We start from the raw sequence: 24,998 nt of genomic DNA on the forward strand, positions 1-24,998 counted from the left end.
TACTCATGTCCAAGGACCAACATGCTGGGGCTATGATTTGAGTTTGTTGGCATCATCATATCATTCGACCCATTTGGGTATCCATTCCACTAATCTTCTCATGATCAGTCGGATTAGCTTGAGCTTCATAAATGGCTATGACTGGTTTGCGAGACAGCTGTTGAGGAATAACTCTCAGATCAACATTTGTATTGCGTACAACTATCTTTGAGATTACTTACTGCGCTAAATTCTCCTTTGAACCCAAGAAAATAAACTCGTGTCTTGGAACCTGATGGATTACCATCGATGAACAAACTTAAAACGCTCACCGATGAAAATTTAGCGACGCTGATGTCATAGAAATTTCGTTTAGCTCCTCATTTGAAGAATGATACCGCAAATGTTCACTCACCGTACTGGGAACTCTACTAGCTCATCTGTTGTAGGAATCTCAAGCACTTGGGTAGGAGTACATGTCTCTAGGGTATCAAAGTCGAGACCAGGCTCATTGGCAAACTACAAAGAATTGATTAGATCCTAGTATGGCATGCCTTCTAGAAGAATTTGACAATCATTAACTTACGAGTTTGAGTTGAGTAGGTGCAGAATCACCAGGGATCCCTCGAATTAAGATTGATCTTAATTTAACAGAACCAGTAAAAGGAATCCTAATGATCATTTGTTGATCGGTATCCGATTCGGAAAACTATACCCAATTCCCCACCCATCAACCCCTTATACTTTCATTAGAAAGTTGCCAGATTATACGAAAGAAAACAATCGAATTAAATCTGATGTCGTTATACGAGTTCTGCCCACCATCGTATCATCCATTCGATCTGACCATGGTTTTATACAATTCTTGGCTGGATTCTCTGGATCGAGATTACAACTTGTGATCTGATCACGATCAATCTATTTGAAACAGAGGAAACATAAGAATCAAATTGGTCGAGAAGATGTATATGGTCAAATTTGTTTACCTTGGAGTAAAGAAAGTCTAATTGATTTCCCCGATCATAAACATGATGATGTCAGTGTGAAATTAATAAAATGCCAGATCCAAATCAGATCCTTTTAAATTTGAGACTTACCTTGAGTACCTTCTCCTGGTTTAACATGCTCATCATCGGGTATACCTCCAGCTTGATGAGAACAACATCCATGATCGTGACTGTGATTCGGGTGACTCATGATCCGCAAAATTGATTTGAAACATGAAGAGCTTCAAACGTTAAACGGTGTGCCGTGTGAAATGTATGCAGGAGAATGGTACCGAAGCTCAGCCCAAATATTCACGGGTTTCAAACTTCCCAGCCTCGAGAGTTAAGGAAGCTCATCAAAACCAACAGAACTTTTCGTGGTTGAGAAGCAGAGGGGATTTATCATTTCATGATCAAAAAAAAGATACAAAAATCAAAGGAATGATGTTGAGAAAATTGTTAATAAGCGGAACCCTTGAATGTTTCTTGCTTATCTGTTCATGAGATCAACCTCACCTCATGACTTGAGAAGACTTACTTACAATTTGTTCTGTTGTCTCGCAATTGCGCACACAATTCTTGATTTTGTCACAAGTTTCTCTCATATATATTGTTGCGTGATTTCTGTTCAGGATATCATCCAAAGCTCATTCCTTGATTTTTGTTCGTTGATGAAACCAGTGACTTCTGGGTCTATGACAGAGAAGACATTGATCTTTGATCAATAAGCAACATATTCCTTGGTCCAATCACTTGCCATTTATAGGCGTTTTCTAATATAATCGCGGTCAGATAACCCCTGCGCTCTCATCAAATCGAAGTATTCAGGTAGTAGACTCAGATTCTTTATCAACAGATTGATGGCAATATCTTTACAAAGGACCAAAGTTTTTTTCTTCGGCAAGACTCAGTCTCCACCCTTGATCTTTTTCCCGAGAGCTCTGAAGAAGATACGAAGCTCTTCTTGAACACAATTTTCCTATCTAGTCCCTCCAACGACTTCAAGGGTCAGGTTTTGCATATATTGCAGCGGCACCAGCGCGGTGCGGAGCAATGTCCAGCCTTCCTCTACATGGACTTGAATATCAACAGTCATCAACTGCGCTCAAACTCCCTCGTTCATCGGCATGGACAGGCATGGACCCATCCGAGCCGACCTCAAAAATGCCAAGGAACAGGTTGGAGTCAAACCGGCGTATGTAAACAGCAGTTTACATCACCGAGGCTCCGAGCTGATTGAAAGAGATACAATCCTTGTCGTAATGTCAATTCTTGTATAACGAAACTCAGCCTGAGCCCCGACCCGAAAAACGCGGGTAATGGCCTGCCCGCACCCCGAACCGATATCCAGCAGGCTCCCCCGCGCCCGAACCCTACCCGAACCGATCAAAACCCGGCTTCCAGAAGGCCCCCCGACCCCTAACCCGAACGCCTGAGACCCGCGGGAAGCCGGGGGTCCCGCGGATAAGATCCGGGGTTTGAGGACTAGCCCCCCCCGCCCCCGAACCCTACGGGGCCCCCGATGTACTGGGGTCCCAAAAAAGGTGACCGAGCCCGCAACCCGAGGGTTCGGGGTTCGGGGAGCCCTCGGGGTGTCGGTCTCGGGGCTCAGGCTGAAACGAAACAGATCAAATATCAATCACGCGGGGATAAATGGATGGTTTGTGTGTTTTGAATCGAAATATAGAATAGTGGCTCTCAAACCTGCCCCGGTTTTCAAAAAACCCAGTTGACCCAGTTGTATATTGGCAGTAACTTTGTGTATCAAGTTGACATTTGTCGACAGCTCCCAGCCAAAAATTCAACTGGGGCAACCAGGTTTTTTGTAACTGGGTCAGGTTTGAGAGCCACTAATATTGTAGCAACTGAATATGACGGGAGAACAATGATTATATTGTAGGTTATGAATCTTTGACAACTTGATATTTATAGAAAGTTTTGAAGAACTCACGAGGGGTGAAGAGCTCTTGCAATACCTTCTGAACACGGCGGGCTCTTGAGAATCGTTGGCGGTACCGGGTAGACACAATCTCACTGTGCGTACACGCGCCCCGTGAGTGACTGTGTGACACGATCATAATCCGTGATCGTTTTTTCCAGCAATAGTTACAAAATGCGCATGGTGAGTTCATTGAAACTGTGGATTCGATGAGAGAATGTCCTGTCTGACTGACCGTGTGTCTTCGATGTGCGCCCTGTTGCTCGAATGGACTATCTTCGATTCCTAGCTACACTCGTCTGCCGCCGATGAGCCTGAGGTGGAGGTCAACCAAGCCGACCAAGCGAATATCAACCGGTTTTCGAATCTTAATGTTCAATACGAAGAACTCGAAGCTAAACTTCAAGCCAAGAAAGATGAACTTGATTACCTTTCTGAGTTAGAGACGGATCTGATGATGCTAGATGATGATGAATTGGTGATGTAGCGCATCTCCTTCTCAGTCAAAATAATAAGAGTTTAGAGAACCTTTTGCTCATGTACTGATATGTTTCTTTGGCCTACCTTCCCAGGTATAAGCTTGAGACCTCTCTGGTACACATGACTCCTGCTAAAGCCACCGAGCTCAACGAACGTAACCAAAAGAAACTTTCAGACACCGTAGATCGGCTTCAAGCAGATCTAGAGAAGTGCGATGAAGAGATGAGCCAGCTGAAAAAGTTACTTTACAAAAAATTTGGCAGTTGCGTTTTTTCAGCTCCCTTTCTTCTGATCTGATTTGCTTGACTTAAGTTTGTTGACCATGAACAGATACTATCAACCTGGAGCGCAACGAACCTGCCTAAGCCAACACTATCCCACATTTTCACAGGGTTCCGGCCTGCCTTAAGTCCAGTAGAAAAAGTATATCATATGTAATCAATCTGGCGCTTAGTCATTCAATATGCACAAACATCGACTTCGCGCTCAAGAAGCTAGCAGATATAAACCGAACGATTCTAGCTCTACAATTACCACTTCTTTGGACCACAACAAGATGCTTGTTTTGTTTTTGATTTTATCATTTGGCTGCGTAGCTCCTCCAGGATGAAGGGATATAACGAGAATCTCCCAGCAAATGTGATACGTCTATGCGTAGTGACAATCCCCTCAGATGACAATGGACAGTATCAATCCTGGCGTGTCTCCTATGCATGGATGTGCTAAGTTAGCTGTCTTGAGGTGAAGAAACCTGGAGGAAAGGACTCTTGGGAACCCTGTGATTACCATTGTTTTTATTTCAGATTCATGATAACGTGCACTACATGGTGGCATATTCATGTGAGAGGTGTGAGCTATGCTGCCAAGTCCATGTTGTTGATGGGGTGCGATGCTCAGAAGAAGATTACCAAATCCCTCAGGATTTGAGTCAATTAAATCTTGAAAGCCTGAGGGGGAGAGTTTTGATGTGGTCAGTGGAGTAATTGTTTCTGGAACTTGACTACATCAATTGCCTTTTTAGGTGAGTCAAGTTTAGCACTTGTAGTCTTAGTCTTGCCTGTGTTTTTATACAAAATGGATCTATGTACACAAGGGGGTGCAATGCACCCCTTGCACAGGGGATGTGAGCCAAAATTTTGCGCCAAGTTTCTGCACACTAGTGGACCAGATTTTGAAAAAGCTGCACCCACCACCTAATGCCTGACAGGTGCACCGGGTCCTGACATGCTTTCAGAAGTGCGCAACCTGTATGTACTGCATGACCTTTATTTGCCTGGTGTGGTTGTCCTTATATCAATATCATATTGTTATCTTTGTTATCTTTGTTTTTCTTTTGATCTTGATATGGATGTATCTTCCTTGTTGTGGTGGTGTAGTCACATATTTGTACATAACTGTGGCACATCAGTCATGTGCTCAGCAGTGTATATTGACTAGTGATAAATCATTGTCAGAATATTTGAAGGGCAATGAATTGGAGAGAAAGTTCTCTCTCACCACAAATTACTTACTATCATGTGACCCAGTCTGTGACTGCGCAAGTATTTTTCCATTTTTTTCTTATTTTCCCAACTTGTTTGCCACATCCAAATTACCCTCTTACGCAATACCAGTTGAAATGGAGGTCAACAACGTGCCGGCCATGGGCCAGAAGGAGCAGAGCAAAGAACACTGCTCCAACTTGCAACAAATCCAATGTGTTTATCAATCCTTGACAAGTTTGGTCAGGTTTGGTCTAACTTAACTGAGTCCAATCATAAGGGGACAAAATTCACACACCAAAAGGCAAATATCCTCCCGACCAGGGGAGCTGGAATTAGGGCTAACCTAACTAAGTCCCTCTTGGACAAACAAGTAGTCAAGAGAGGGACTTATAGCTTATTCACAAAATTTGGTGTGTGAGCCTGTGGACCTTTGGCTGGGGCATTTTTCAAATCAAGACACTGCATTATCTTGTTTACAAAACTCCCCTGGAGCCAAGAAATAATTTGGCCTGTGAATCATCCTACATACACCTGTGCTAGTATCACCAATCCAAACCAAATGCCTATCAAGCTATTCAAGCTTATTTTTTTGATAAATTCTATCCTCTGTAATTTGCTGTGGAGCCTTCAGAAAGTCATGTACTCATGTGATTTGAGAAACTCTCAATTTTCCCTTGGATCAGTTGAATTGATTTATAAAAAATCCACCTTTTTGCTCAAACTGTCAGAGTCGTTGAAAACTTGCAGTATCCAGACTCAAAGTTTACAGGACACAGGAGTTTTTCAAGCAATGTTTTGATGAATTTCTTGGGGGTAAGGGTATATCTAGAGAAAACCCATGTATGTAGAATGATTCACAGAACAATTTGTTTCTTGGCTCTGGGGGATTTTTGTAAGCAAGATAATGCAGTGTGTTAGTTTGAAAAATGCTCCAGCCAAAGGTCCACAGGCTCACACACCAAATTTTGTGGATAAGCTATAGATCCCTCTCTTGACTACTTGTTTGTTCAAGAGGGACTTAGTTAGGTTAGGCATTAGGGGTAAGTCCTCAAATGGATGAAGCACAAGATTGGACTTAGTTAAGTTGAAGTTTTGGTCAGGTTTTCAGACTAAAGTGACAGACTTTTCCCCGCAGTGCATGTGACATTAATTGGCTAAAACTTATGTCATACATAGTAGGAGTGTTCAAACCTGAAAAGTTGTGATTTGAAACAAGATTTGGAAGCAAGGATTTGGAACTTTGATGCTTGTACAGAGCTGTACAAGAATCATACTTACAGTCGTCTCTCCAAAACCCCATACCGTTTTATGGACTCCAAAATGTATGGGTTTTGATGGAGTATGTCTTATTGGGATCTCTCTGATAACCCATAAATCCTATTCTGGGGGCAAAATATGGGTTAGCAGAGAGAATTTGTTTAAAAAACAAATTTCATTTCAAAGGTACATCATTGCTGGGGCCAGACTGGCTCACAATTCACATGCTGTGGTGATATTTTGGCCCCAAGGGTGTTGCATACTTTCTGTGTCTACTTGTGGGACTTCAAATTTGGAACACACTGTGCTCACGCTAGCACGTGTTTTTGCCCACACACCCCGCTGAGCCTCTGGAAATGGCAAATTCACAGCAACTGAAACTCGCAGTGGTGCTGAGCACACAACTTTGCTGAGCAAACCAAACTGTGATGTGCCCTGCCACATAATTTTGCAGATATGGCCAAAGTATAGAACAGACTTTTGCGGAACCACTGGTTTTGTCAAGAAAACACATGTGACCAAGCAGGCAGCAGCAGTGAGGAGTTGGACCAATAAAATTGGCCGTCTGTCAAGCAGAACACCAAGTTTTGCAAAAAAACACGCCAAGAAAGAGAATTCTAATTCTCTGTACCTCAGAAACAAATGGATGGTCAATTGCAGCCACCTCAAACCTATTACCCATCTCAATGCCTGCCTCCAATGCTCACTTGCAAGCCTTTCCCAGCCAATCATCATCATGGCAAGCACCATTCTTACAATCACATGGGTAATGAGCGTCTCAACAGCCCTATGATTGGCTTTTATGGCTCCCAATCTCTCCCTTCACCTCATGTTCCTCACAAACAGTTTCATTCAACAACTTATTATCACTTCAGTCCTGCTTTGCTATTGCCTCATTACAGTCCACCATACAGTCAGCCTAACCCTCACAATGCCTCATCTTTCATGTTACCCCCGGAACAACCTCACCTATGTGGCTGTGATGTTGGCCACTTCCCCAGTCATGCCTCAATGTACTCACAATAGTAAATTGGATAAGACACCACATAAGACTCCTCTCAAGGCCTTCGTTCCAAAAAGTGAAGAGGCCCATTGCATATGAGCCAAGCAAAAGAATGAGTATGGTGTATCACACTGCAAATATAATGTGTTTCTCTGAGGTGAACAACCATTGAACTTGATGCACAAAATGATTAATAATCCAGATTTAGTGCACTTTTAATGCACTTTTAATCATTTTGTAAATTAAACATAATCATTTTTCACCTTGGAGAAACACAGTATATTCACAGTTTCAGGGTTTGATATGCTCACTCAGTGGGTCCTTGTTCCCAGAAACTACAATAGATGGTGAGCCAAAGGCTCCAGGAAAACAGATATTTCAGAAGAGATTCATCAAACCTTGGTGGACCAGGGGATCATTGGGACAAACACTGGCGGTGTGTACCAAAAGGTGTGATCAATTTTTGATTGTCCTTATCTTTAGGGGTCATCTCCAGTTTTCTGATGTTTTTATTTTCAATCTCAATACATGCTACATGCATAATATCTGAGATGACACTTAGCTTCATACATTGGAGCACAAATATGGAGCTGATCTCAAGGTGACAAAGAAGACTGGTGGTGGGCTCAATGGGTTCTCAGGCAAGAAGGCATTCTCAGGTCAGTGAGGTGCTCATACAAACCAGGCCAATTTGATCTGGCTGGGTTCTTGATGTTGTGTATGTATGTTGAGCAAGTCAAAGCAATATACCCCCACTTCTATGATTTGGACGTGTTCATGGGTGATCAGCCTTCAGAAACCCCACTTGATCAACTTGAGTCTTTGAGTGATCTCAACACCAAGGCTTGTATGGATGCTCTTGGGCTCACCAGCTCACAGGCAAGTGTGGGTACCTCACAAGTTCACAAAGAGATCATGGACCTGGAGGACAACAACACAACCTCAGATGTTGGATATACCAATGATTCTTTTGACTTAGCACCTCAAATGATCCACTCAGCACTGACACAACCAGTCAACCAAGCCAACCACCCCAGAAAAACTAATAATCCCAAGTGCTTCCAAGAGTCTTTGGTTGGAGGAGAAGAAGAGTCTTCCAACTCTTCATCCAGCCCTTTTGGTTCCAAAAAGGCCTGTGCTCTGTGTCATGGTACTTTCTTAAAATCTTTAGGATTCAATGACAAGCCTGACACCAGTCCCAATAATCACAAACTTGGCTTGGTTACTGAGCAGCTAATCAAATTCCAAGACACCAACTCCAAACAACGCAAGCGCACGCTAGACTTGCAAAGCGATGTGATTAAGGGTCAAGTCTCCATCAGGGAAACAATTGCTGGTGCAATGCTTGAGATGACCAATGTTCTCAAGGTCATGACTAATCCTCCAAAGGACAAAACAACTCAAGAATTAGATATTTTAAGGCTTGACCTTGAGAAATCTGACTATGAGTATTGCCTTGCAAACCAGAGGGCGGAAATTTTGGACCTTGAGCTCAAACAAAAAGCCAAATTGATTGAGCATTTTGAAAAATCTGGTAAGTCTTTCAGCAAAGCAAAAGAAATTGCTGATCAAATGATGGAAGAATAAAAGCAAAGTAAATCATCATCTGAACCATTCTTCATTCATTGAGATGCTTGTATTCACATCTTCTGCACTGTTACAGGAAAGGGTCGTTTGGCTCATTTGATTTAGTCATAAGTACACCGGACTCCACCAGCATATTGATCAATTACTTACAAAAGGCTGGTCTTGTTACACATGTATGTAACCAGGGTTCCAAAAAAGTAAACAGATATTTTTGGTCACAAATAAAAAGTGGAAGTGTATTTTGAGATATATATTTCTCTATTTGAGTGTATAAGCTATAGAAATGGGTAACTTGTATCACCCAAATGAGAGACATGAAATTGTGTATTTGCTTTAAAGTAAAGGAACATGTAAGGCCCTTGTGAGGTAGATTAAATGGAATATACACTAAACCTCAGTTTGCAAACAAATTGTTTGAAGGCCTTGGAGGTCATACATTTGCATAAAATGGGATGTTTCTGAGTTTGACCTCAGAAGATATGTGCTCAGTGGGTTCTTTTTTGAGTAAGAGGTAAATCACTTGTTGCATGCCTTTGGTCACATGTGACTGGATCATGACCCTTTGTGTTAGAATTGGGTTTTCTAACCATGACAGATGTGCGCCTACATATCCAAGAAGAGAAAAAAGTGCCAACCACCTTGCGTCAACATGAAGTAGGTCTTTGAAGCTGAAACATACTGGGATTAAAGGGGTTGTCCTTGGTGCTCAAGTAGTACATCAAGACACCTAATGCCCACCAATCCACATACATACCATAGTCACCGCCTTCTAGAATCTCTGGTGCCCAATCTTCACAGGGGCAATAATCCCCAGAAGTCAGACCATTGACATCCAGTATAGTTATTGGATGGAAGTTGACAAGTTTGATTATGGATCCTGGCATCAACAGGATGCCTACAAGATCAAGGGATCAAACAATGGCTGAATTGGCATGTAGGTAACCCAAGGCTCCTACAATCTGCACAGCACAGTGGCTGATTTCTTCTTCAGAGAACTCCTTGATGTTTAGATGCGCCTCAAGGGAGGTGATTTGAGGATCATAGTCAAAGACAAAGTGGAGTTGATTCGGATTAACCATATGACCAACAAAGGTAACTATGGCAGGGTGATTAAGCTGAGGTAATAAATTGATTAAATCATTCAATATGGGAGCCATTGATCTAGATTGTTGGGTGCACACATCAGTTTTCATAGCTACAGCCAGCCCATCTGACTTCCTTTGCACCTGACTAATTTGATCATAACCAAAGATGCAAAAGTGCTGGATTTGATCAAAGTCGTGAAACATTACAGTCAATGGTGGATTTTTTTTGCTCAATGTTGCCCAGGTGTGAATGAAATAGGGGTCTGTTCTGGGCCTTCTTGGATGCAGGGCCCCCTGGTTTGTATCTGACTGCCTTCAAAAGTCCATCACAGATCCTACACTTGGTGAAAGGGCTAATGTTTTCATTTGAATTATGATGATTCCAAGATTATGTAGAATGATTCAAGAATTATAGAACCACAGAATTTGAGCAATATGGGGCTATTTGATGACTGCGCAAGACAATGGGCTTATCTTTCCCTTTGCTCACTCATGGTAAATGCAAGAATCAGGGTCTGAGCCCCATGCGCTTGTGATTTCATAGTTCATGGGGCATGCATATGTCAGTATGTGTTTCTCATCAAATTGATGATAAAATAGATGCAAAGGCCAAGGTGTCATATCAGTCCAATATATCATATTGAGTCAAATCTCAATGATATCAACATTTCAACACCAATCAAACCAAATTTAAAATCACACCAAAGCTACAAATCTACTGTTGAGACAAAAGTTCATAAAGGGACAACAATCTAGCACATGTGTTGTGTTGATCAAGGACAACATCATGATCATCCTTGTCATGGTGTTTGTCCTGCATTTCATGTGCCGGCAATGCCCTTTGGAACACATTGTCACCTATATCCTGAATGTTGATAAGGAAATTGTGTAGGATACACGTGACTGCTAAAATTAAATTCAGAAACCTTGCCAAATTCAAGCCCTTGATCACTATCCAACACTGAACTAAAGACTGCCAACACATCTTCCATAAGCAATTGGTATCTTTAAAGACATTGCAGAGACAGCTGAGTGCTCTATTGAATGATCATTGCAATCAGGGAACAGGGATCCCACCGGGCTTCTTGAAGTTTGCCACAATGTTTTTTTTCCAAAGGATATCCAGATTCAGCAATTAAGTATTTGCCCTCAACAAAGAATCACTTTGGGAATTGAGATAAGTGCAAACAAAAGGGCATGATAATTGTAATCTTAGTGTTACAGTTGACTCATCAGCTGACACAATCAAATTGGTGACTTGCCTCTGAGTTTCTATATACACCTGCATCATGTCAATGAGCACCGCCGCACCAGCCTTGACTTGCATATATAATGCACTTTTGATGATCACAGACAAGCATGGAGTTGACGGCATAGCAGGATTTATGAGTTTGGAAGTCCTCCATATTCTTCTCTGGTCCGGTAATCAAAGTGATCAGGGTGCTGTCAATGAGTTCAAAACAGTCTTTGAAAAAGCTTTGCTGGCCTATCTCATGTTTGATGATGTTGTGTTCCTCCTGGTTTGGCCATTTAAAGTACCAATCACAAAGGGTAAGGATTGCTATTACACATCAATGGGTGTAATTATAAATACTCCCCTCTATATATGTCCAGGAAAACAATCAATGACCCAATTAAACATGGAAATCATCATAATTCTCACCTGAAACTACAAAGCCTAGTGCAAGAAAAGCTGGACGGGCCCCATTCCCGGTCAGACCTATATATGCCAAAGCCAAAGCCACTAGGAGTTGCCATTCAGGTGGAGATTGCGCCATGGATGATTGATTTGCAAACTTTGGATGGTCTCCAATCAAGTGCAGCAGATGAATAATAAGATAATAGAAAAAACATGTTGCGCTCGCGGCGAGCTACCACTGGTAGCTATGCAGTAGCGGTTCGAGGGTAAAGCTTTGACGAGGATTCAGCAGGGCATCTCTACGCCAGATGGCCAGTGCGGACGGTACACTCTTAGGCGCCGGGGTGATGTCCCCGTTGGTCTTAAAGACATCTTATGAGTCGAAGGAGGTGGTTGACAGAGAATACTCTGTTCCATCCCCGTCGCTGCTTTCCCTTTCCCCATTCCTGGCCCCTTTCCCAAAGGACCGGCACAGAATATTTCACCGGTGAGCAAACGAGCACCTGCAAACGAGCGCAAACGTCTCACGCTCCCGTCGCGACGATGGCGCGAGTGTGGGACTTTTTCAAAGACTAGGGCACAGCCCTCAAGTTGATTCCGCGAGCACCCGAGCACACCCGAGTTGACGTTGTGAACCAAGAGGACGTGTGCATGATGACGTTTGGAAAGGTTTGGAACCCCTTTTTTACCTTCAAGTGGTCCCCTTGACAGTTCACAAATGGAATACTCATTCGTGACGTTTCTATGGTCAGAAAGAATTCCTCAAGGTTCAAGTCTGTTCAAGTACCAAGGTAACTTTGATCTTGGGATCAATGGAATTCTGTCACCGAGCCGGAGTGTGCATCAAGTGACAGAATTTCCCTCCAGGTGTTAGTGAACCTCTACAGGCCCCCGACCATCTTCGCACACGCGCTGTTGTTGATTATTGTTATGTACTATGTACAAATTAGGTACTCACACCACTCATAAACTTTCTCGTAGATTATGCAGAACAAAAAATCGTATACAACACTCATCGTAGCCTGTGGGACTTTGTTGAGGTTAATCGTAGCCGTGCGAGGCCTCTTTTGCATAGCCTTGTCTGAAGTTCTAGGTGGAACTGAAGATATAAAAGGGAGCCTCTGGACTGTGATTTTGTAACCCCATCCACCTGATCATCCAATCAATCAAATCCATTAGATAAATCTTTTTTTACGAAACTCTACGAATTACGAAAAATCTTCATCATGAATTTTGCCTTCATCATCCTATCTGTTTTGGTCTCTTTACAAGCTATCATGACTTTACCTACTAAGCTTATGCCTCGTACTGAAAGCCAAGTTGGCAAGGGTGGAAGAATTGATCAAAGATGCGCTGGCTTCTATAACGGTGGTTATGTGCCGGGCTTTGCCTACAATAATCAGGGGATTCTCACTGTTCCATTTACTTCACAGTTCTACTACTCAATCAATCAGAACTACGGATATTCCAATTGTAACAATTACGGGCAAGTGGTTTGGGGCCAGTGCTCCTACGCGGGCCAATGTCCCAACTCGTACCACCACTACACGGGTCTCTTGACTGGTCTCTTAGGAGGTGTGGGTGACCTCGTGGGCGGTTTAGTGAGCGGTGTTGGTTCTCTTGTGGGAGGAATCGGGAACAGTCTCAGCTTACTTTCGGATCAAGAACTCAAGTCGGTGAGTGTACCTTTCGTGATCCCCTATCCGGGACCACACTCCCAACGAAGTCCTAACTTATCCTCTTGTGCCGTTTGTAGGACACCAATCAGATTTAAATCATGAACTCATGAAATCCCTCACACCCCGAAATGTTAATGGTACGTCTTCTCATAATAATTGACTGTCCTTTCACCCTGAATCTAACACATTTCAAACCATCCCATCATGAATTGCTTTCCGCCATCAATTTCAGAGACTCGCTTTAGGTTATTTGTGACTGGATAATTGTTGTCAAGATTTCATTGTCGTACTTCAGCTTAATCCATTTTAACGTACAATCAGTTTTTCTCCTTTTTCTTACGCCATCAACTCAATCTAACTAGAGACCGCTTTTAGTTATTTGTGATTGAGTAATTGTTGTCAAAGTTTCGTTGTCATTCAGCTTAATAAAATTTAACGCCCGGTCAGATTTTCTCCTTTACTTAAATAAGCCCCTCACGACACGTAGTTAAGCTACTGCTATGATAAGAGCCAAAATGCCTTCATGCGCAATCTACAAGAGCCAGCAAACATCTGTCACCAGCGTAGGCCCATATTGATGTTATCTCTGTATCTCGATGCCCTCTCCTCGACGATCCTTTCACTTGCTTTGCCCAGGTCCTGCTTCACACCAAGAGAAGCATATACCTGGGAGACACGATACTTGCGTAGGGAAAGCTGTGCTTAGGTTTCTTGTATGTTTCTGATCGGATCCATTACCTCTTTGTATCTCGGAGTGTGGGATATCTTATCTTGATCAGTGTTATACACCGTGTGCAGAGAAGTAAAGTCACGACCAGCATTATGCCGGTAATTGAAGAATTGCGATGTATCATCATGTAGTCAGAGACACGATCAAAGGATCAAAACTGTTTCGATACATTCTCAATTATTATTACAATCATAAACAGTAAAACTGAAGTCACAAATTAAATGCTTCCAGGGTTCAAGGAGGACCAAACGGTGAATTGAAACTATCAATCAATCTATTGACTTTCTTTTCACCTAATCCAGCACATCTCAACAGATCAGCCTGACTCGCTTCGGTGATATTACGAAAAGACTAGACCAAGAGATATATGTGAGCGTACTTTTCAAGATGAAGGAAAACTGGGGAACGAAAGCTTACCCCAAAAGAAGAAGCTAAAGTGAGCACATCGGTTTTGTTGAGACCATTCACAGTCGTCAAAACGCTTGAGAGTTGAGCAAGATAAGTATTGTCGGATCGTTCTTTAATCAAATCAGGTGGTTTGCGTTCAAATGATTTGAAGAGTTGGATGTATCTTGCAGCCTCTGCATTAGACCAAGCGAGAAAAACAGTGAGCTGATTGGTAACTGATACCTAAATCATTACGTAAGAGTTCAGTCAGTATGGAAAAACTTTATAAAAGTAAACTAGACGGATAGACCTCACCTTTGTGATCTCACGAATCGATAGCTCGTGATCTTCAACATCGCATAAGATCAACAAGATACGAAGGTTGTAACTTTGACCGAGTTTCCCAATCCTTGTATGAATATATTCAGGGTGAAGCTTGTGATACCTCAGTGAGAGGAAAAGAAGGCCGGTGGTTAATCCAACTTGATAGTCACATACTATATCACCATGCTCCCATGGTACAGATTGCAAAAGATTGAGAATTGGATTTCCTTTCTGTCTTGCAAAACGATCAAGAACACATCATCATCAGTCGCGATGATGGTATTTCAGGTTTCAACCTTTCAAGGATATATAGATAGTGATATGATTTACTTGACATTTGTTTACGACGATTGTATGTGAACCGACAGGACGTCTGTTTGCTTGAGGAATCGGTCTAGGATTCGATGTTGAAGGTCCTGAGCCTGCTGGGTTGGTAGCGCTCATGTTGATTTCTTTGATAATGTGATCATCTCAAAAGTTCGGGTCCAACTTCAGGGTGAGTTCGTGGGGATCCGACCCGGTTGAGTGAGGGTGCCATGGTCGGATCGGTTCAAGTTCAGATTGAGTTCGTGTGTTGCTTTTAAAATTTTAATCCCAGTGTTCATTTGTATTTTCATTGTATCCTTATTCTAGCTTTTCTAACTTTATAAACTTACCATTCCATTCAGATCCGATGGTCAAACGCGCTGCTGAGAAAGAGCTGACTGATAGGTAAGCACACCATCTTATTCAGTCAGACGCAGTGATACCAAGTATAAATTGCTTACTGATGGTCTTACTATGAACATCAGGAATTGGCAGGACCGAGAGGATGGTGAAGTGGTAAGCTTCTAATAAGACTCCAATCCCTTGACCCCTCTGATTTGTATTTTTGACCTATATTTCAGCTTGAGGAGGGCCCCATGAAGGTAGCGGCCCCTCAGGTTATCGAGAGGCGTCAGTAAGTTAAAAACCATCTTTTTTTGTTAAATTCACGAGCTACGACTGATTCCTGATGCCCCAACAACAGGATCAAACGTCTTCCCAAAGCCAAGGCTGCTGCTTCTTCAGTGAGTCTTTTAAGAGTAGCGTTTGAAACAGCTCAATCTCATTGCTAATGGAACATCTCATCTCAAACCCAGCCCTCGATCTCTCCTGCGCCTTCAGCTTCAGCCTTCGGTTCTAGCGCCACTCGTAATCCATTTGCAACCTTGAACCCCCCCACCTCTTCGAGTCCATTCAGTTTTGATAGCACTGCTCCAGCTAACAAGGCTTCAAGTCTGTTCGGCAATACTCCTCCTACTACCACCAGCTTGTTCGGTAGTTCGTCGACCCCGTCTACATCCTTATTTGGCGCAAAAAATGTTCATAACTCCACTACCGAGTCTTCAAGCACCGGAACGAATCCGAGCAGCTTATTCAATAATTCCAACACCTCCATCTTCGGATCAAAGCTCGATAATCAAATCTCAACTCCAAGCGTCAAGCCATCGACTCAGGCGCTCACCACCTACTACGCCGCATTACGCGGTCTTAATTTATCGGCAGTCTCTGCCCTAGAGCGAGTGAACAATGCCGATGCATTTGAGAATCTCGATCAGGTTCTCGAGCGACTCAGAATTGCTTACAACAAGCAACGAGAAACCATTGTCAAAGATTTCGAAGCTCAGGGTGGCAGTCCAGCCGACTCGAATAGCACTAAGAATACAAAGACCTCTAATGAAGCCAGCAATAAGAATACACAAAGCTCGGTCTTCTCCGTTTCAAATCTGTTTACTAATCAGCCCCCACCTCCTAAAGACTCCGATATAGACCCAACACGTGAAGAAGTGCCCAAAGTGGGCCAATCCAGCCAAAGCTTGTCAACAAATTCATGTACGTATGCACTTGGAGTTTGTTTCCCTACGTGTTCAGTTTTATCATTTGATCAATTATCTGACTCAATTCTTCCTCCTTGGCCTTTCTAAAGCTGGCGTGAAAAAGGTTGAAGTTAGCACTAGTACCGGAGCTGCCGCTAGTCATAAGGCGAGCTCAAGACCAGGTGCATTTTCTACGGCTGCACCGGCTCGCCCATCCCCTCTTCGCTACGAGACGGAACAAGACGTATCTGATCCGCAATCATCTGTCAACAAAGAAGTCCCAACTGAACCTAAACAGACATTTACACCCTCTTTTGCAACAACCTCTGCTGCTCCGTCCAGTTCACTTTTTAGCTTCAAACCCCAAGGCGATGTCGGATCTGTGACCACCACCAAGAGTGACCCCACTCTCCCCACAACGACATCTTTTTCTGCAAGCTCAGCCTTCTCCACTTCCAACAGTTCACTTTCCGCATTTGGTGGCCAATCTACTCTATCAAATCCCTCGACCAGCCATACCTCTCTCTTTGGCTCCGCGCCTACTAATCCTCTAGCTGCCACACCTGCGAAACCATCCTTTGAATTCGGGCGTGGTATGTCAGGAAGTCCAGGTAGCAATCCTGTCGGTTTCAGCGGGTTCGGTTCCGCTAAGCTCTCACAGCTCACTCCACCCAAATCAACTGGCTTCAATCCGGTCGGCTTCTCATTTGGAGCAACAGTCAGTCCACCAGTATCGACCACAAAAGACGAATCACCCAAGCCCGTTGCTGCTGTATCTGTGGCATCCAATGACTCTTTACCAGCTTCAAAAGCGTCTGATGGAGTGACAACAGAAAGTGGAGGATCGACAGAAAGTGGTTCTTTTGCTGATTCAGCAACTGATAAAAATGAAGAAGCAGAAGATACTTTGTTAGAGACCTCCGGTCGAGTCTATGGTTTCATTGATAAGCGTCAAGAAGATGGAAGTATGAAGAAGCAATGGGTAGGTTTTGCAATGTCTACCATCAAAATTAATAAACATCGTGAAACGTCGAAGACTCGTATACTGGCTCGTAGTCAGACTAACACTAAAATTCTTGTGGTATGTCTCCGATTTTTTCTTTGTCTCTTTCCACTTCTTTTTTGAAGGGTTTTTTTCTGATTGATCTGTGTTGATGAACGAAATGTGTAGAATTTCAACATTCATAAAGAATTAAAACCTACGGTTAATAAAACGGCAATCACGTTCGTAGGATTCGAAGGTTCTAAACCTCAATCTTATATGATTAGATTAGGAACCGAACAGATGGCAAAAGAATTAAACAACAAGATCAGCGAGGTAGTAGAAGGACTTTAAAAATAAAAATAAAACGAAAAAAGTTACATTTAAATTTTAATAGCACTTAGAAAATCAACTAATTAATACTTTACCCTCTCTTGAGGATTTAGACCAAAAACAATAGAAAATCGATTGGGAAAAAGGCGGAGTTGTAAATATAAAAAATCTCTGTCAATATTTAATTCATACTCTCCACTGTATAGATTTCAATTTACATATACGATAAACAGCAATTACAGTGGCAAGGTAAGTAGATATTCTCACCATTAGATGTAGAGGTGTCTATGATGCTAGAAAAGTAGCCATCTCCATAATCTTTGACTTGTGAAGTCAAATACCTAATACAATAAATCAGTCCAAGTATGAATATATTTTTGAAGTGTAGTAAGCAATATGATGTAATCAGATGCTTTACTGGATGTATGTGGTGACTGGAATACTTGAAGGTAACAGGCCCTTGACTGTTGTCAGTACATTTCCAGTCTGGTTGGCTTGCAGAAAATCATTGTTGTGAACATGAATGTCATCATCTCAAGACACAATATGAATTAAATAGAAAAACCTGAAGATCTCCTTCATATTCAAGCTTACAAAGTGAAGTTGTTCTACATGATTGATTTGATGGCCAGTGTTTATGATCAGAGTATGTTCCAGCCTGGGGCCCACCACACATAGAACCTATTGTGGCAGGCAGTCTAGAACCACTCACCAGATCTTAAATTTGTAATAAAAGGCTGTGCAATAAGCTACACCACAAGGATAGACATACATCACTGACCAAGTCAAAGTAAACTACAAGAATAGGTTGGACAAGCAAGGGTGTCATGATACTACTACTATTATAATACACTGTTGTTAGTATGTACTGCAGTCTATTACTGTACTTGACAAAATACCAGTATGGGAGTATACTACATATATAGCCAAGTAAATAATAGACTTGGAAACATTAGGGCCCATTTTGGCAAACTTTGTAAAGCAGTATATTATGTTATGGACCAGCAAAGCCAGAAACTCTTGTTTGTTCAAAATCTTCCATGGATTTCAAAAAGAGGTAATGTTGTGCAACAATAAATGATCATTAAAACAAATCATATATCATGATATATTTGAAAGGCTTTTTATCAGACAAAAAACACTTTTTGCTCCTCCTCTGTTGATTGAACTTTCCAATTCAATAAACTTTTTAACTTCACCCGGCACTCTTTTGACATTGTCCTTTTACCTCCTTCCCACTCCTTCTGTGGGATGTGTCAGTCTGCAGTGTGGAACAACAGCCCTGTATCATGCTTTGTTACTCTCAGGTAGTGTTTATGGGAACCGCACCGGACAGAGACTGGGCGTGTGGTATTGGCATGAAGAGGACACCCCTTTTCCGCCCGCCTAGGATGAGAAGAGAAGCAAGGAAACAAGCCTCCGGTAATGTGTCATAGAGTGGTGAAGGGGTCAAAGGAAAAGAAAGGGGGGTGTCCTTGTATAGGCAAACTGGCTTACCATCAATCAAAAATCACTTGTGCCCCAATGTGACCTGTTAGTGACAGTGGGTGAGCCTTGGTGGCAGTGAGTCTCATGATTGGGTGGCTGTGGACGTAGGTCTTGAACGCCTCCAACAACCACCTACCCATGTCCTGAATGTGATCGAGCGGCAGACCTGCTTGTGCGTATGCTGTAGCCCCCCCGGATTGCATGGAATGTCCAAATTTATTGGTGCCAAAAAAGCAACAAAACTTTTGTGAGAACCAGCTGTGAGTTGGGGATTTTCCTTTGACGGTTAGGAAGAGTGGTTTGACATTTGTAAACCAAGCATCTCAGCAAAGCAGGTATTGGTTTAGGGCGGCGATGGGACAGGCTCCTTGCACTACACACGAGGTTAAGATGATGGTTCTTCCTTGAAAAAACGGGTCAGTTTTTGAATGCAGCAAAAGATATTTTGCAAACCTGCCGCATCTTGAGAAGGAAAAAGACAATTGCTTGATCAACTTTCTGTTGTTTCTATGTGAGACTGTGTCTGGGGACGTGATTTCTCCAAGGCGATGTAACACGTGAAAACCTACGGTGATCATTACAGTGTCATTTTACTGCTCACTGGCAGGCCAGTGAGTACGTCCAGCTCAATCCAATCTCAAATCCATGTCAGTTCAATATCAATCCAACCTCAATGTTTGGCCTAGAGTAGCAGACAAACAACCTTCCAGAATGAACTAGAATAAAGTTTGGTTGCATGTCCACACATGAAGGTGTCAGAATGTCTGCAAGGTTTGAGAGATTATGCAGCCCATGCATACCCCCTACTCAAACATAATTGGACGTCAAACTGATATTGAACTGAAATTGAATTGAGATTGGATTGAGGTGAATGGAACTCACTGGCCTGCCAGTGACTAGTAAAATTACACTGTGCATAGTGGTGAAGAGGACCTTGTCAAAGGAGAAAGAGGAATGTTTGTGAACTGTGATGAGGTCTGGTAGCGTGAGGGGGTCCTTCCTGACGATTGGTACAGATAGTTGGATTTTTACGCCTCGTAGCACTTTCCTGACACGGGGTGAGTTGGTGACTAAACGTATTTCTGGGTAGATACGTTTGTAAGCTGCCGCCATGGCGGATAAGTAGCCTTGAACAGATGTAGGAGCTAGTGGTTTGTTGGTGTGTGGTGAGATGTGCCTACACGTTGCTGAGACATACACGCAGATGGTGTCAACTGTTGGAATAGCAGGGATTTTTTCTTGAATGCAAAATTTCAAGAATGAAGTTAGGCCTGATAGGTATGAAGCTTTGGTAGAGTGAGCGAGACTGTGTGCGGCCTCAGCTTGCACTAGTAACTTGAGAAACTGACACCTGTTGGGTGGTGGGATATCCATTCTTCAGCAACAGTACACTTCATTGGGGAATAAGTTGGGTTCAGGTATTGGGAGCAGTATGGCTTGGGGTTCTAGTCGCAGGACATCGTCAGTTTCCCCCTCAAGAGGGTGTCTGCGCAGACATTCTTGAAGCCTGGTATGTGTGCGACTTTCACATCTGCGTCTGCTTCTACCACAATATGTACCAGCTTCCTGAAGATCGGTCGAACTAGGGGGATTGGGCTGTGAGATTGAAAGAGATTGCATGTGTTCATCGAATCTGAGCAGATGAGGATTTGTCTTGCTCCTTTAGAGAGTGTCAATGCAATAGCGAGAGCTACTGCTTGCAACTCCATCCAGTAGATATCCTGTGAGGGAGCTGGCACAACAGTGTGGAAGCCTTCCCTTGTGTTGGGCAACCATATCCCCAGGCCCGTGGGGCACGCGTCTGTGACCAACAAGGCGTCTGCTTGGTTGATAGGCCATCAAGAGGAGTGAATAAACAATTGACTGGGTGAGTGTTTGATTGATGATGCTAACCATCTGAAATCTTCTTGTATCTCTTTGTTCACGTGTATCTTTGCAAAACGGTGGGTTCTGTTGGTTAGCTTGTCCCATGCTGACTGAAGAGCGTAGCAACCATATGGGAAGGCTTTGAGTCTCCAAGAAGCCCAGCCCAATATCCTCTGCCAGTCCTTCAAGCGGTGACTGGGGCTGGTAGTGAACAACCGTAAAGCTTGGACAAGGTCGGATTTTTTTTCAGGTGTGAGCAAGAATGATAAATCTTCTGCGTTGACGTAGTGACCAATGATTTCAAGGTGTGGGCCCGACAGCTGTTTCTTCCATTCCCAGGGCATATTGATCGTGTCAAATAATAGGAGCAGAAGGGCTTGGTTGAGCGGCATATTGTTGTCCTTGTATGTTGTCATGGAGCTTGAGTGCTATGCCCCAGGTGTCGTCCATCAGGTTGTTGATCCTTTTGACACCTAGTTTAAAACAGAACACCAAATTTTAGGGGACACTGCTGATCCAAAGTTGCTGCAACGGTTGGCGTGGTACAAACCTTCAACACACACAATCTGCCTGATTTGCCATTGAAGGGCCATTGGTAGATTTCGGTAAGTGCGTGCTACATTGCTTTTCCATAGTAGGAGAGCACTGCTGCCCGGTTTGATGTCCGCCATGTACGGACCTAATGAAACAAGAGAGTCGTAGACAACCTTTTCTTGCTGCTTGTCAATCAAGTTGTTGAGAGCTGGGGATACAAAACTCATGTCGGTGCAGACCCTGAGTTTTGAAGATCCTGCTTTCTCTACCACCAGTAGTGGAGAAACCTTCATCCCGGGTAGTAGGTGATAGAAGGGTTGTGAGTACCTATCACCTGCAAGCTCTTTGTTGTGTGATGCTGCTAAGGCTCATGGGTGTTGATCACACACCTTGTGATTTGCGTGGTGTGCTATGGCGTTATCTGGTAACTCTGTGAATGGCCAGAAACCATACTTCAGGCCTAACATCACCAAACCTACAAACGGGCGGTTCTGGTGGTCTTTGAGGAGATGGTCAAAGATGGGTATGTCAACGGGGCATACTATTTTGAAAGTGTCTGGATATTGTTTGATCACGTATTCCGCGCATGGATCCTCAGAGAGCGGTGGGGGTCGTGGCAATGGGGGTGCGTGTAGGCTGGATTGGAGGGTGTTGGAGAAGCCCTTTTGGGACGTCCAATCCCATTCCAAGCCTCTGCAAAAATTTTGTAATGTGTAGTTGGTTTTGTCTTGGCTGTGGTTATATGGAGAATGACAGGACACGCAAAGAGGAGACATTAGTGTTGTGTCCCTTAAATATTGGTGGATTTTGGAGGTAGTGCGTAGAAGGGTTTGCACCATGCTTGTGGTAGTTGTAAGCGTATGAGGGAACATAAACCCTTTTCGCAATGTGTTTTCTTTCTTTCTCTCTTTTTTTTTACTTACTTTGAAAGCATGGCCCCGCATCTTGTAGAACATAATCTTTGATGAAGGCTGATGAGCTCTCAGGTAGAGCCGTAGTGTTGTTTTCTCGCATGTGACAAGTGGCATTCAACAACATCGCAGACGTTGCGAATCCTTCCGCTTTTGCAGGGGTCGCTGCAAACACCGATGTTCCAATTGCCGCATATTTGCATGTTGACCGGTGCCCCCTTTTGAACTGGATGTAGGAAAGGATCATGGAAAGAAGGGTGGTTTGTGAGCTTGAAATGCTACTTAGGTTGTTGAGCCCTATCTTGTTAGATAGTCAAATGGCTTACTTGGTTTGATATTGCCATGCCAAGGAGCCCTAGGTGTAGGAGCTGATAGAGACTTTCGCTTGGGAGAATTGCCAAAATCCCTGGATGGGCGCCCGCTGGATGCGGCGTGAGGAGAGGGGTTTGTGGGACCGTAGTGGGTCTGGCTGAAGGGGTTGTTGAAGGTGGGTTGGGAGAAGGAGGAGTAGGACTGGTAGTGGGTCCGTGGCCTGCTGGCGTTCCCTGTAGCTCCGGTTCAAACAGCAAGGAGTTCTGGGCTGTCAAAATCGCCAAAGGACAGTGTAGGTCTGGTTGCAAACACGATCCTGAGCTGTGCATCGTAGTCAATGATCTGGGACCAATTGCCCTGGTCTGCAAAGACGAGCAGCATGTTGTAGATGTGGTTGACATAATTTCTGATGTCTTCTTCTGTGCACGGGAACGCAAACACAATGGCTTTTGTGGTGAGTGCAAAGACCCGTCTCCAGTCGTGTTCTGCTGGGAAAAGGTGGCGGGTGGAGACAAAAGCATCTGTGGGCCTCGGGATCTTCTTACCATCGTACTCATCTGTTTGTAGAACCTTTGCTGTGCAGATATAAAAACCCCTCAGGAGAGGGGGGACAAGAGAAAGTGGGAAACCAATGGGGCGGTTTGGTTTGGGGTTGAAACGGTTGACGGATACCTTCCATCCGGCTTTCTCTTACTTGCAACAGCGTCTGAGACAGCTTTTGCCTGAGTTGGTAAAGGTCCCGTAAGCCGGTTCTTACCTTCCGTGAATGGCAGGTTGTTGGCTGCCTCTGAGTCACCACTGGAGGAAGATGAGGATGAACTACTGGAGGAGTCGCTTTCTTCATGTTTTTGCTTCTTTTTCTTGGAAGATTGTTTGTCTTTCTTTCGTTTTCTCTTCTTCTTGGGAGTGTCTGAGCCTTGAATCAAAGCAAGGAGGTTGTCTGCGTTGAGTCCCAGGGGGTTCGGGCCGACTTGCTGGTGGTCTTGGGGCTGTAATGCTTGGAATGCGTGTCTGCAGCTGCAGTGCCTGCTGGGTCAAGCTCCTGGTGCTGGTCTGGGTTGTGTAACTGGTCGTATAAGTTGTTGATGGGTGGCAAGCAAAAACCTGGTTGGGCTTGAGCAGGTTGTCTGGCTGGTGCTGGATGCCGAGGTTGAAAATTGGCAAACATGTCGAGGTGCAAGATGACCGGGGGGGTGTTCCACCGGGAGACCGGCGGCTGGGATGACACCTCCCAGCTGGAACGTGGCGCAACCATGTTGTAAGTCGAGTTCGCGTGCAGATAAGCCAAAATCGGAGAACTTGGGGAGAAACAAGGGGTCTGAGTAGGGTACAATCTCTGCAAACCTGTTGCGGAGACCCCATATGTTGGTGTAAGTGCTACCGCCTTCTTGGTTGTAAGACCAAAGTAGCTCCGCCAATCTTCTCTGAACTGTATTTGCATCTTGGATTCGACAATCTTCAGCGTTGAGGGTTAGCCGGAGGTCCATACACTGGTATCAGATATGCGGGTATTTATGCGGGCTGATCAAAAAGTATTCAGTATGTGTAATACTGCTGCAGTCAAGCACTCGAGTACGTAAATGAAATGACACTAAGCAAGGTTAAGTAGAGTCTTGACAAATACAACCTGAGATGACGTAGGATAGATGACGGTTTTATGAGAACCTGACAAAGCTGTCACAAAAACTCCGATCTTGCTGAGTGCTTAGAGCTGACTGCTGAGGAGGAAGTTTTGCTTGAGCCGCGGCGTTGGGTGTGTCGCTCGGTTTGGAGCGCAAACTGTCCTCCATGCTGGTAAACCTAAGTTCGCGCAACCTGTGGTTGTTTGTACAGTGGGAAGACGGTTTATTAGCATTGTTCTCTAAGCATCGTAAGCTCAGACCAGGTGTTGTAAGACACCCTTGTGACATATCCCACTCAATTAATGGGACATCAATCCCAATCCATTACTCAGCTTTTACTTTGCTCTGGTGTTTCATAGCATTCTTTGTTTCTTATTCAAGTTTTCAATTATTGTGCTAATCTTGTACCAGTCATGTCTTTTGATTTTGATTTGTTTCTTTGTGTTCTATACAGTCAGCTGACTATTCAAGTAAACAGACAATTTGTGTAGTTTATGATGGCTATGGACAATGTTTAGAACATTGAGTGATGCTCAGAACATCAAGAATGATT

General features: G+C 43.6%; 7 protein-coding genes across 7 annotated transcripts; 4 read left to right on the plus strand and 3 right to left on the minus strand.

Annotated features, from left to right (window-relative positions):
- Window positions 1-55: 55 nt before the first annotated feature.
- MELLADRAFT_93329 (uncharacterized protein) lies at window positions 56-1,176 on the minus strand (the record flags this gene model as incomplete). Its single annotated transcript, XM_007416330.1, has 7 exons — window positions 56-157; window positions 222-330; window positions 395-498; window positions 566-688; window positions 802-897; window positions 966-982; window positions 1,077-1,176. 7 exons carry the CDS (start codon window positions 1,174-1,176, stop codon window positions 56-58), a joined length of 651 nt encoding a protein of 216 aa, XP_007416392.1.
- Window positions 1,177-3,078: 1,902 nt separating this feature from the next.
- Window positions 3,079-3,749, plus strand: MELLADRAFT_93330 (uncharacterized protein; the record flags this gene model as incomplete). The annotated part of the gene is made up of 4 exons (XM_007416299.1): window positions 3,079-3,087; window positions 3,194-3,387; window positions 3,477-3,646; window positions 3,715-3,749. 4 exons carry the CDS (start codon window positions 3,079-3,081, stop codon window positions 3,747-3,749), a joined length of 408 nt encoding a protein of 135 aa, XP_007416361.1.
- A 4,008-nt stretch (window positions 3,750-7,757) lies between these two features.
- On the plus strand, window positions 7,758-8,726 carry MELLADRAFT_93331 (uncharacterized protein; the record flags this gene model as incomplete). Its single annotated transcript, XM_007416300.1, has 3 exons — window positions 7,758-7,787; window positions 7,861-8,662; window positions 8,719-8,726. The coding sequence occupies 3 exons, from the start codon at window positions 7,758-7,760 to the stop codon at window positions 8,724-8,726; spliced, it is 840 nt and encodes a 279-aa protein (XP_007416362.1).
- A 419-nt stretch (window positions 8,727-9,145) lies between these two features.
- Window positions 9,146-10,004, minus strand: MELLADRAFT_93332 (uncharacterized protein; the record flags this gene model as incomplete). The annotated part of the gene is made up of 3 exons (XM_007416329.1): window positions 9,146-9,318; window positions 9,395-9,610; window positions 9,659-10,004. The coding sequence occupies 3 exons, from the start codon at window positions 10,002-10,004 to the stop codon at window positions 9,146-9,148; spliced, it is 735 nt and encodes a 244-aa protein (XP_007416391.1).
- Window positions 10,005-12,585: 2,581 nt separating this feature from the next.
- MELLADRAFT_124018 (uncharacterized protein) lies at window positions 12,586-13,588 on the plus strand (the record flags this gene model as incomplete). The annotated part of the gene is made up of 3 exons (XM_007416301.1): window positions 12,586-13,115; window positions 13,196-13,255; window positions 13,351-13,588. The coding sequence occupies 2 exons, from the start codon at window positions 12,666-12,668 to the stop codon at window positions 13,211-13,213; spliced, it is 468 nt and encodes a 155-aa protein (XP_007416363.1).
- Window positions 13,589-14,082: 494 nt separating this feature from the next.
- MELLADRAFT_39770 (uncharacterized protein) lies at window positions 14,083-14,796 on the minus strand (the record flags this gene model as incomplete). The annotated part of the gene is made up of 3 exons (XM_007416328.1): window positions 14,083-14,199; window positions 14,266-14,478; window positions 14,551-14,796. Coding segments are annotated over 3 exons (576 nt in total), but the record flags the coding sequence as incomplete, so codon positions are not given.
- Window positions 14,797-15,197: 401 nt separating this feature from the next.
- On the plus strand, window positions 15,198-17,733 carry MELLADRAFT_118068 (uncharacterized protein; the record flags this gene model as incomplete). Its single annotated transcript, XM_007416302.1, has 7 exons — window positions 15,198-15,270; window positions 15,351-15,381; window positions 15,447-15,499; window positions 15,569-15,608; window positions 15,681-16,413; window positions 16,508-17,478; window positions 17,569-17,733. The coding sequence occupies 7 exons, from the start codon at window positions 15,233-15,235 to the stop codon at window positions 17,731-17,733; spliced, it is 2,031 nt and encodes a 676-aa protein (XP_007416364.1).
- Window positions 17,734-24,998: the final 7,265 nt, after the last annotated feature.

Source organism: Melampsora larici-populina (assembly GCF_000204055.1).
Source record: "Melampsora larici-populina 98AG31 unplaced genomic scaffold MELLAscaffold_59, whole genome shotgun sequence".
Taxonomy (NCBI): Eukaryota; Fungi; Basidiomycota; class Pucciniomycetes; order Pucciniales; family Melampsoraceae; genus Melampsora; species Melampsora laricis-populina.